At 43.2% G+C, this 13,252-nt stretch overlaps 1 protein-coding gene across 1 annotated transcript in view; it reads right to left on the reverse strand.

Moving 5' to 3' along the window:
* The window catches only part of LOC121548163 (A disintegrin and metalloproteinase with thrombospondin motifs 7), a 94,915-nt gene that overhangs the window by 20,269 nt on the left and 61,394 nt on the right, over positions 1 to 13,252 (reverse strand). The window contains exon 16 of the mRNA XM_045209949.1: positions 5,468 to 5,615. Coding sequence (XP_045065884.1) covers positions 5,468 to 5,615 — 148 coding nt within the window. The remainder of the gene's footprint in view (positions 1 to 5,467; positions 5,616 to 13,252) is intronic.

The following is a 13,252-nucleotide window of genomic DNA, read 5'->3' on the forward strand; positions in this document are numbered from 1 at the left end:
GGGTTTTGCCACCAGGTACTAAGTAATGTTTTGCAGAGGGGTCAAATACTTATTTCCCTCATTAAAATGCAAATCAATTTATAACATTTTTGAAATGCGTTTTTCTGGATTTTTTTGTTGTTATTCTGTCTCTCACTGTTCAAATAAACCTACCATTAAAATGATAGACTGATAATTTCGTTGTCAGTGGGCAAACTTATATAATCAGCAGGGGATCAAATACTTTTTTCCTCACTGTATATAAGGTCCCATAGTTGACAGTGCATGTCAGAGCAACAACCAAGCCATGAGGTCGAAGGAATTGTCCGTAGAGCTCCGAGACAGAATTGTGTCGAGGCACAGATCTGGGGAAGGGTAGCAAAAAATGTCTGCAGCATTGAAGATCCCCAAGAACACAGTTCTTAAATGGAATAAGTTTGGAACCACCAAGACTCTTCCTAGAGCTGGCCGCCCGGCCAAACTGAGAAATCGGGGGAGAAGGGCCTTGGTCAGGGAGGTGACCAAGAACCTGATGGTCACTCTGACAGAGCTCTAGAGTTCCTCTGTGGAGATGGGAGAACCTTCCAGAAGGACAACCATCTCTGCAGCACTCCACCAATAAGGTCGATATTGTAGAGTGGCCAGACGGAAGCCACTCCTCAGTAAAAGGCACATGACAGCCCGCTTGGAGTTTGCCAAAAGGCCCCTAAAGACTCTCAGACCATGAGAAACAAGATTCTCTGGTCTGATGAAACCAAGATTGAACTCTTTGGCCTGAATGCCAAGCGTCACGTCTGGAGGAAACCTGCCACCATCCCTATGGTGAAGCATGGTGGTGGCAGCATCATGCTGTAGGGATATTTTTCAGCGGCAGGGACTGGGAGACTAGTCAGGATTGAGGCAAAGATGAACGGAGCAAAGTACAGAGAGATCCTTGATGAAAACCTGCTCCAGAGCGCTCAGGACCTCAGACTGGGGTGAAGGTTCACCTTCCAACAGGACAACGACCCTAAGCACACAGCCAAGACAACGCAGGAGTGGCTTCGGGACAAGTCTCTGAATGTCCTTGAGTGACCCAGCCAGAGCCCGGACTTGAACCTGATCGAACATCTCTGGAGAGACCTGAAAATAGCTGTGCAGCAACGCTCCCCATCTAACCTGACAGGGCTTGAGAGGATCTGCAGAGAAGAATGGGAGAAACTCCCCAAACACAGGTGTACCAAGCTTGTAACGTCATACCTAAGAAGACTTGATGCTGTAATCGCTGCCAAAGGTGTTTCAGCAAAGTAATGAGTAAAGGGTCTGAATACTTATGTAAATGTGATATTTCCGTTTTTTATTTGTAATAAGTTAGCACATTTTTCAAAAAACCTGTTTTGGCTTTGTCATTATGGGGTATTGTGTGTAGATTGATGAGGAGAAAAAAAATCTATTTAATCAATTTTAGAATAAGGCTGTAACGTAACAAAATGTGTAAAAAGTCAAGGGGTCTGAATACTTTCCGCAGGCACTGTATTTGAGAATAATGAAATCGCAGTCAGGCCAGAACAGTATTTATGCTGCAGCCAAAAGCTGTGGATGTTTATGGAGTCTGGTCATCGCCCTCTGCTCTCCTGGCGATAAAGCCTGCTGCGACTCTCTCTCCAGCACAGCACTCTGAAATTAACTTCAGGACACCGCTGTCAGGACACCGCTGTCAGGACACCGCTGTCAGGACAGGTGGCAGAAAGAAAGGAAGAGAAATGTTGGGAAACTTCTCCCAAAACCTATTTTGGGGAGTCAGCCAGCCATGATGCAGACAGATGGCCTTAGTCTCAGAGGCACTCGTGCAACCAAAGGAGTATCAGCCCACAGCATTGCCTTTGCTTTAGTTCCCCTTGAGTGCTCTGTCGTTTGACTAAAACCATTTGGGACTTGGGAGCAAACTTTTCACCCTTCATTCTAATTAACAATCTGAAAATAAGACTGTGTTTGTACATGTCACCTTTGAAAGTGCCAGTTACACATTAGCAGACCTGTCTTGGATGAAATGGCCAATTAACTTTCTCACTTTGGAAAGGCCAAAAGTAGCCCTTTACACAGGTTGAAAATTGCAGATTTGGACACCAATAAGCACCGAAATTAGAACGCAGTGGCTGTACAGTAACATGCTACACATGACGTCAGAGCTCAGGGTCTCCGCTTCACAGCTCTGTATGTTTTTTTTGTTTGTCGTTGTTGTCCGAGTGAGGGAAATGAAGATGACTCGATGTATTTTGAAAGTTGAGACGTTGAGGATCATAATGAAATACTGCTGTGATGTCATACAAGCCAAACACCTCTGACTCCAAATGTGCACTTTACATTTTTCATATCATAAAACTAATGCAATATTTAGGGTCAACATTTATGTTCACTATGTTTGATGTACAGTTACAAGATGACATGCTATTATACTATGGGTTGCCCTGAACAGAATAAGACTGTTTGTTGTATTGCAAATAACATTTTCCACGGACCACACATCTGAATGCACTCATGACTCCATTATATGCGCACCAAAATGACGATCTGCTTCTCTGAATTGCGTTGTGAAAGCCTAATACAGTGAGATCATATTTTATCATTTAGCTTAGTCATGTTGGCAATAGAAGCTTTCAAATGATGCCCACCTGACCCAGATTGGGATTTATAAACGGACCGTTTTTTGGATTGCGTAGACAACAGCAATTGTGCGAAGGCGGGGATGCTGGGCTGTGTTCCAAACAAGAGTGCGTGTTCTAGTTCCTCAACAGCACAGCTAGGAGAGCTAAAAACATTCACCTTATTGTTGAAGACTGAGTCATAAAAGTGCATTGAAATTACTTTGGAACTGTGCACACTTTGGAGAGGTTTGTGTCCACGTGGAGACACCAGTTAGACCTCTCACTCAAACTCCTGTCATTAATTTGTCTTATGTTGCACCTACCCCACATTTTCCAAGAATATTCTTATCACGTTACTGAACGTATCCAGAGGGTTTTCAGATTTCTTTATCAACAAATGCGGCGAAAAGTACAGTTAATGTAAAATGCACATCAAATGAACAGTGTAAGGTTTGGATTCAGTCTGGTGTCAGGTGAACTGTTGTGTCCTCACCTTTAGTCTAATAATGTTCCCATAATCTCTAAACTGTTCCCTTTTCATTGTTACCATGGTTATGCATTCCATATTTTTCTGTCAGAAACATTTCAATGTAGCCCTATCCATATAGGCCAATTCCCAGGAGATGCAGAGGTTACTTCTCTTAAGTCAGAGAATCCTTGCAGCAAGTCAGTTTTCCACTCAATTTCAGAGGGCCTTTTTTAAGGCAGTACACTAAATGTAATTACTGAATTATTACACAGCCTTTGATCCTTGAGAATCATATTCCAGAAGAGAGCAACTTGATTAAAAGCATTTCATCCTTTGCAGAACTTTGGCGAGAGAGCATATTCAAGTAACTTTTGGTTGAGTTTAATGACAAGTTAATAATTAATTCTGGCCTGATTAATAATTGATTCTGGCCAGATTCTGGCAGGATTTGAGAGCCAGAAGACACACTTTATAACCACTGAATATCAAAGCACTAGCGTAAGAAAAGTCTATACAATAACATTCTTTACTCATCCATACCATTTGTAATCGATTATCATGTGGTTGCTTTCTTGTTCAACTGAAGATGGTTAGGGACCCAAGAGAAATACGAATAGAGGTATACACCAGCACTTCAGAAAAAAAGATCAAAGACTTTTTTGAAAACGTTGACATGATATAAAATGCAGTCTGGACAAGCATTTCCACCCAATTTTCTTTACACTATGGAATTATGGGTAACTGCATCACTCCATGACCCTTAAGCCAGTTTAAGTCAGAAAACAATAACATAATGAGGGATTTTCCTGTCGATCATTGCATTTGCAAATAATTCTATACAATTTAAAGTTTTTAAATATGCGTAACACAGGGACTGGCTAAATGTAAGAAACTGTCAAAGTATTTCCTGTAAAAGTAGAGGGAAGAAGATGACTGGATGGTTCAATGAATAAAGCGGAATAACATCAAAAAGAGTGGCAGTGATTTTCACGTTCCGTCAAGTGTATGAAGCTCGTTGTTACTGTTTGGATTGAAATTACCCCATTTGAGACTCGCTTCTTTAAGGTAGAAAAAGACAGATGTGTGAAGAAGTTTCTTTCATAGCCTGACTGGATATTGCCTGCTACAGTAAACCATGTAAGGAATTCTCAAATACCTGGTGAAAGCTCTCTTACACTCGTTCGCAATGATCCTTTTAAACTTCAAACTTCTTACCATTAAGGAGGGCAGTGTTGAATTAGTCTCTCAAATCAGAATAATTAGCTAGGAATGTTTTCCTTTGAGTATGACTATGTTGCATCTTTGAGGGGTTCATGTGGGTTCAAATGGATCCTTCACAGAGGATGAGTGAATCATGCCCAACGAAATTCAACAAGGCCTTGGATTAGAAATACCCTCAACAGAGGTATTCCATGCTGTTGGCATCCTTCACTACCCTCCACAGAGGGATTCCATGCTATTGGCATCCACTGAGAAATATAGTTTCACCACAATTTCTTTTAATGTTGTTGGTTGGGACTCACACTAAAAGAGTAATGTTGTTGGTTGGGACTCACACTAAAAGAGTAATGTTGTTGGTTGTGACTCACACTAAAAGAGTAATGTTGTTGGTTGTGACTCACACTGAAAGAGTAATGTTGTTGGTTGTGACTCACACTAAAAGAGTAATGTTGTTGGTTGTGACTCACACTGAAAGAGTAATGTTGTTGGTTGTGACTCACACTGAAAGAGTAATGTTGTTGGTTGTGACTCACACTAAAAGAGTAATGTTGTTGGTTGTGACTCACACTAAAAGAGTAATGTTGTTGGTTGTGACTCACACTAAAAGAGTAATGTTGTTGGTTGTGACTCACACTGAAAGAGTAAGGTTGTTGGTTGGGACTCACACTACAAGAGTAATGTTGTTGGTTGGGACTCACACTAAAAGAGTAATGTTGTTGGTTGTGACTCACACTACAAGAGTAATGTTGTTGGTTGTGACTCACACTGAAAGAGTAATGTTGTTGGTTGGGACTCACACAAAAAGAGTAATGTTGTTGGTTGTGACTCACACTGAAAGAATAATGTTGTTGGTTGTGACTTACACTGAAAGAGTAATGTTGTTGGTTGGGACTAACACTGAAAGAGTAATAAACAAGTAGTAACATCCTATCCTATCCTATCATATAATATACTGTATATATTTTAGAAAGTTCAAAGCTTAAAAACGGTTGGCCAGGTTTTTATTATCTAGTGAATTAGTACATTGTAACAGGATCCCATAAGAGACTAAGCAAAGCCACTCATGCATGCATGGTAACCTGGATGTGTTGTAAGCAGTAGGCCAGTAGGATATAATGAACTACTTCTCTGGGTAAACATCCATTGTAGCCAACCACCATTATTGGGGTCTTACCTGTCCCGCAGGTGGCACTGCACTCAGTCCATGAGCCATACTTCCAGAAGAAACCGGGGATAGGGATGTCGTTGTCGGAGTCTAGAAGAGTCTCTCTATGGATGGTGTACTCATAGCGCACCCCTGGGTTGGTCTCCTGGAAGAGTAGCTGTAGAACATAGGATCAATCTCAATGAGACAGACAGACAGCATGAGACCGACAGACAGCATGAGACCGACAGACAGCATGAGACCGATGAGGCAGCATGAGACAGATGAGCCAGGCCAGCATGCGACAGACGAGCCAGCATGCGACAGACGAGCCAGCATGCGACAGACGAGCCAGCATGCGACAGACGAGCCAGCACGCGACAGCACGCGACAGCACGAGGCAGCACGAGGCAGCACGAGGCAGCACGAGACAGCACGAGACGGCACGAGACGGCACGAGACGGCACGAGACAGCACGAGACAGACGAGACAGCATGAGACAGACGAGACAGCATGAGACAGACGAGACAGCATGAGACAGACAGACAAAACCACTAAACACACAAACTAAAAGGTCAAACAGTCAACAAGCCATTGCTGCATCGGAGCACATATTTCTTGAAGTGAGTGATGTTGAAGGGTTTGTTGTTTGGTGTGTACTGTGTCTGTGTGTGTGTGTGTGTGTGCGCGCGTTTGTGTGTGTGTGTCATGCTGTGCAGTGGTAATGGGGGGGGGGGCATGTCTTTTGGGGAGTGTGTGGAATGTGCTCATGTTAGTGGTATGAGATGTGTGTGGCTAATATGTGTTTAGGAGATTGGATTGGGTGGTGGATGATCCCACAGGAGGGGGGCATGGATGGTCTCCCCTCCCAGCCAGCCAGTCAGACGGCCAGCCAGCCAGACGGCCAGCTCACCCGGGTGCTGGAGCTCGCAACGAGTCAACACACCTATGCCAGCCAAAAGCATAATCACAGACCAATTTCCACTTTAATTTCTGGACCAAGCATCCTTGGGAAGCCCAGAGCTGATCTCAGCTATCCAAACAGACAGGATGTAAAGTTAGAACAGGTCAGCTTGGGACAGCGCCGGGAGACTGCCAGGGCTGTAATACCCGGTTATACGCCGCCTGTATCCAAAGCTTGCACAGGCAGTAAGCAATAACTCATGCTGCATCCTCCATAGAGCAGGGGTCTGCAACCTATTTTAGCATGAGAGCTACTTTAGATACACATTCTGCTCTTCTCCCCTGCAACTCTTCCCAGGGTCCTTAGCGAACAAGAGAAAGTAGTGCACTATGTTTTCTGTTAATATACCCAGTAAAATAATGGTCAATAAACAACTAAGGGGGCCCCTATAAAATCAGATTTTTTTTCTCCCAATTTATGGCCACAGTTAAACATTTCCTGTTTTTTCACTCTTAAAATTACAGTTGTTCTTAGAGAAACAACGAATTTGGATGTTCTGAGTCCATGTCACTGCTTAAATCACATCAGAATACATAGTTTTTTAGGTGTGGAAGAAAACACATTTTGATTTTGAGTAATTCCCTTTAATTGCACATCTATAGAGTGAGGAGTGTGTGTGATCTCCAGGTCTAGTGATGGTTCTGTGCTGTTGCTGCTCATTTCATGGCAACGTTTCCAAATAACAAATAATAGATACAAATGACATACTTACACATGATATGCACTATACATACAGAAGTATGTGGACACCCCTTCAAATGAGTGGATTCGGCTATTTCAGCCACACCCGTTGCTGATAGGTGTATAAAATCGAGCACACAGCCATGCAATCTCCATAGACAAACATTGGCGGCAGTAGAATGGCCTTACTGAAGAGCTGAAGTGACTTTCAACGTGGCACCGTCATAGGATGCCACCTTTCCAACAAGTCAGTTCGTCAAATTTCTGCCCTGCTAGAGCTGCCCCGGTCAACTGTAAGTGCTGTTATTGTGAAGTGGAAACTTCTAGGAGCAACAATGGCTCAGCCACGAAGAGGTAGGCCACACAAGCTCACAGAACGGGATCGCCGAGCAACGTCAGCACAAGAACTGTTCATTGGGAGCTTAATGAAATGGGTTTCCATGGCCAAGCAGCCGCACACAAGCCTAAGATCACCATGCGCAATGCCAAGCGTCGGCTGGTGTAAAGCTTGCCGCCACTGGACTCTGGAGCAGTGGAAATGCGTTCTCTGGAGTGATGAATTACGCTTCACCATCTGGCAGTCCGACGGATTCATCTGGGTTTGGCAGATGCCAGGAGAACGCTACCTGCCCGAATGCATAGTGCCATCTGTACAGTTTGGTGGAGGAGGAATAATGGTCTAGGGCTGTTTTTCATGGTTCGGGCTAGGCCCCTTAGTTCCAGTGAAGGGAATTCTTAACGCTACAGCATACAATGACATTCTAGACGATTCTGTACTTCCAACTTTGTGGCAACAGTTTGGGGAAGGCCCTTTCCTGTTTTAGCATGACAATGCCCCCGTGCACAAAGCGAGCTCCATACAGAAATGGTTTGTCAATCGGTGTGGGAGAACTTGACTGGCCTGCACAGAGCCCTGACCTCAACCCTATCGAACACCTTTGGGATAAATTGAAACACTGACTGCGAGCCAGACCTAATCACCCAACATCAGTGCCCGACCTCACTAATGCTCTTGTGGCTGAATGGAAGCAAGTCCCCGCAGTAGTGTTCCAACATCTAGTGGAAAGCCTTCCCAGAAAAGTGGAGGCTGTTATAGCAGCAAAAGGGGGGACCAACTCCATATTAATGCCCACGATTTTGGAATGAGATGTTCGACGAGAAGGTGTCCACATAATTTTGGTCATGTAGTGTACTTCTGCCAGGTAAGCCTTCTTTGTAGTTAACATTTAATTGATTAGGTTTTAGGGAACGTATTTATGTCCACCCACAAGACAGTTATCACATCAACTGGCTACATTGGGAGTAATAGACAAACGCACGACACATTGCTGGAAATTCATTGACAGATATTGTGTTAGGTTTGGCTTTTTAAGACAATAGTGGCTAACCAGGGGTGGGATAATGCCAATGTTGCGTTGATTAGATAGTAATGTTATAGTCCCAACAAGACAAACTTCAAATGTCGCTCACAACAAAGGGAACTGAAAGAAAATCACTTTGACAACCAAAACCGAAGGGGGTTCAAAAGGGGTTCTGAAAGGCACCCATTGTGGATGCCCACTGAAAGTTGGCAAAGCTACTAGAAAGGGGTTCTAAAAAGACACCCACCATGGATGCCCACTAGGTTTGCGTTGGTTGAAAAACCCACAACAACTTAGGATAGGGAGTAAAAAGAATATGGAGCAAAACAAACAGGGGAAACACCAAAACTCAGGCTTCTGTCAAACTGAGCTCGAAATAGCCCCTCAGCTGACGTGAAGTGTAGCTCTCCCAACATCTCTCAAGCTCCACTGGAGCACTGGGCCGTCCACTCTTAAACATCACCTGGGCTAGCACAGGTGTAAGACCTACTGACTAACGCGATGGACAAGCCAGCACAGGTGTAACACATACTTACTAACGAGGTGACACCAATCGGTGCTCCCTGCGTGCTACCTCAAAATATTGCTAGCTAGTGCCTTAGTAGCTGCTTACGGAATAATTTGTTATATCAGTGGTTTTTATTCTGGATTGTCAGTGTATCAGTTAGTCCCATGAGAACCCGCTTTGCTGTCAGTTTTGGGAAAAAGCTGAAGACTATTGTATTGTTCAATCAAATATTGCTTTCTTGTTTCCCAGTTTGCCTGAGGTGAGCTTCAATCCTCTCACAATGTTACTATTAGAGCTGATTCTATTAACAATAATTGAATCAGCACCAATAAATTGACAGTAAAAACAAAGATGAATTTTGTGTAGCCATAACCTTTTTGTTCTGTGCTGTCACTGTGAATGACAAATGACAGTTCTTTGGGGAAAATCATGTCATAGGCAAGCACATATCTTGACAGCCACAGTCTCAAATTCTGTTTAGTCTGCGTCATGTAATTATTTAGCCCCTGTAGAAGAGAGATCACGGCCAGCGTTTGTCACTTCTAACTTTGTGTGAAATGATTGTCAAACTCACTGTGACATGACTTGACGATTAGGCATACCACTTGTGCTTGGACTTTGTCAAGTTGACCCATTCCGATATGATTCCTGAAGTCAACTTAGTTATTTCCCCATGATCCAATAACAGATTTCACAACATAAACTCAAATCTAGACTCTGGGGATTTGCATGTAGATCTGGCATCTGCATGTAGAGGGTTACAGCATACTGAGTGCTGCAGAGTTACCATGGTAACATCATTCATACACTGCAGCATGATGCTGTCATGCTGTGGGCTACAGTATTTCTTAATGCTTTCAGTAGATTTGAATGATCCAATCCTCTACTCGAGCTACCAGTAGCTCGCCAAACAATTCTGAAAGTACATGCAATTTTCACATCTAGCTACTGTTACATGTTTTGGTTTTTCCATTTCTCAAGCTCCACTGGAGCACTGGGCCGTCCACTCTTAAATATCACCTGGGCCAGCACAGGTGTAACACCTACTGACTAACGAGATGGACAAGCCAGCACAGGTGTAACACCTACTGACTAACGAGATGGACAAGCCAGCACAGGTGTAACACCTACTGACTAACGAGATGGACAAGCCAGCACAGGTGTAACACCTACTGACTAACGAGATGGACAAGCCAGCACAGGTGAAACACCTACTGACTAACGAGATGGACAAGCCAGCACAGGTGAAACACCTACTGACTAACGAGGTGACACCAATCGGTGCTCCCTGCATGCTAACGTGCTACCTCGAAATAGAAATGGAAAAACCAAAACTTGTAACAGTAGCTAGATGTGAAAATTGCATGTACTTTCAGAATTGTTTGGCGAGCTACTGGTAGCTCGAGTAGAGGAGGGCTCCTGATAACGACTCTTATAAGCCTTTGTTTAACATTACAAATGGGTGATCAATTACACAATATTGAACACTGGGCTCTCTGGGAGGACATTTGAGCACAATGTGAAATAGGATAGAGAATGAGTACAAGACGTTGCTATTTTCGTGGAATAACAACAACAAAATCTTTGCTAATTTCACTGTCGTGCCAGTAGCTGGAACAAACTCATTTGTTTTCAGGCCAGACGAAACCCAAAATTCTGGCCTCCACTTTCACAGATTCCTCATGTGTCTGATTGATTGGATCATTCAAATCTACTGAAAGCATTAAGAAATACTGTAGCCCACAGCATGACAGCATCATGCTGCAGTGTATGAATGATGTTACTATGGTAACTCTGCAGCACTCAGTATGCTGTAACCCTCTACATGCAGATGCCAGATCTACATGCAAATCCCCAGAGTCTAGATTTGAGTTTATGTTGTGAAATCTGTTATTGGATCATGGGGAAATAACTAAGTTGACTTCAGGAATCATATCGGAATGGGGCAAACTTGACAAAGTCCAAGCACAAAGTGGTATGCCTGATCGTCAAGTCATGTCACAGTGAGTTTGACAATCATTTCACACAAAGTTAGAAGTGACAAACGCTGGCCGTGATCTCTCTTCTACGGGGGCCAAATAATTACATGACGCAGACTAAACATAATTTGAGACTGTGGCTGTCAAGATATGTGCTTGCCTATGACAAATGATTTTCCCCAAAGAACTGTCATTTGTCATTCACAGTGACAGCACAGAACAAAAAGGTTATGGCTACACAAAATTCATCTTTGTTTTTACTGTCAATTTATTGGTGCTGATTCAATTATTGTTAATAGAATCAGCTCTAATAGTGACATTGTGAGAGGATTGAAGCTCACCTCAGGCAAACTGGGAAACAAGAAAGCAATATTTGATTGAACAATACAATAGTCTTCAGCTTTTTCCCAAAACTGACAGCAAAGCGGGTTCTCATGGGACTAACTGATACACTGACAATTCAGAATAAAAACCACTGATATAACAAATTATTCCGTAAGCAGCTACTCAGGCACTAGCTAGCAACAAGCCAAAACTGAATACTCAATTAGTCATGAATAATTGTGATAAATTGCATGTATTCGAATATAAAATCACAGCCACTTGTTTCATTTTTAATCCAGTACATTGTCTTTCATCATCAAAAGGTCATGGATATTAAATGTATGGGTACTTGGCGTATGGACTACGTTTGTGAAGCTATTTGATTTGTCTTATGTCTTACACCTTCTGATAGCATGATAAGTAGACCCATATCTAGTTCATGGGTTGTCAGCAGAAACAGAGGAGCAAAGCAAATTCATCAAGCTCCGACAAACAAGGCTGGCAGAAAGTGGAGTGTGATGGTGATTTTATTAACATATCTGATTTTAAAGAGTCTGTTTACACTTGGCTGTGATCGCTCAATATTTAAATGAACATCCTTGTCTAAGCGAAATGCAAATGTGTTTTCTCTGTACAACGTGTTGCCAAGGTTTATAAATATATTTCTCCAGTTTCCCCCAAACCCACGGTAAATGTGTCCAATCTACCAGACACCTTACCTCCCTGGTGTTATCTGAAACATGACAGTCTGAGTGCCACTTCAAGTGAGACACATGGGGTAAAGTGGTCAAATGGGACATACAAAGCCCATCCACCCCGGACCCTCCATCATCACCACCTCCAACATGAGGCCATGGATAACGTCTGAAGAACGCTATGGAATCCAGCTCCATAGGGAACGCTCCTCATCTCCAATATCCATCAACGCTTAGCAAAGAATGTCTAATTCCAAACACCATGGTTACGTGTTTGCACTTTGAGCTCTCTTTTGACACCTCCTTGGCCCTTCCCTCAAGCCACTGACTTTTCTGTGTGTCACTGGAAGCTTGTTACAATGAGCTGTTGTGTCCATTTGAGAGGACTTAACAACCGAGCTGCCAGTCCCCTTATCCTGTGTTTGGACAGGCTGACACACTTAGGGGATGAATGAGCTTTGTGCAAGACGTGTAAAGAGTGTGCGCAGACACAGTTTTGACACTAATGGCAAGGTGAAGCTGAGATCTGGGGAGTTGGCTCAAAAGCTGCTCTCTCCACAGGGTTTTACTTGGACAAGGTGCAGCTATTTCTTTTGAAAGGTATTTCTCTCTGACAGGAATTCCGAAACGTTTCCTCGGGAGACGGAGATAAGAAAATTGAATTTGAGTGGCACATGTTCCAAAACAAAAGTATTTTGGCTGAGACAGAGTCATAGGGCCTTGTGACGGGGCTAAATGATTTGGAAATAATCTGTTTCCACTGTGTCCTCAAAGTGAGATAGACATACTGTATTGCATGGGAATTTTATCGCTAAATGTTCAGAAATAACATTGTAGATTGTTACGTTGTTTTAGTGCTGCGCTGTGTGTGAATCTCATACAGTTATGTACACATGATCAATCATTTCTCACTTGTTGATTACAGGTTTCCACTTATTAAGTAGCTATTTACCTCACTAACGGCAGAACATAACAACTACAAGTCTTCACACATTGTGCACATATGCTACACACGTGGTCTTATTAGAGTTCATAACAAAAACATTGAAACATCAGACACCGCCACAGAAACACTCATTTGTCAGTGACACCATGTTGAGTGAGGAACTCTGAACTGCCTTCAAAAGGAGCTGAGGCAAATCAGCATGATCAAGCAGAGAGAGAAAGAGAAAGAGAGAGAGAGAGCGAGCGAGAGAGAGAGAGAGAGAGAGAAGGAGGGGACGGGAGTGAGAGAGAGAAGGAGGGGACGGGAGTGAGAGAGAGAAGGAGGGGACGGGAGTGAGAGAAGGGTTGGGGGATAGAA

The sequence above is a fragment of the Coregonus clupeaformis genome, chromosome 32 (assembly GCF_020615455.1).
Source record: "Coregonus clupeaformis isolate EN_2021a chromosome 32, ASM2061545v1, whole genome shotgun sequence".
Taxonomy (NCBI): Eukaryota; Metazoa; Chordata; class Actinopteri; order Salmoniformes; family Salmonidae; genus Coregonus; species Coregonus clupeaformis.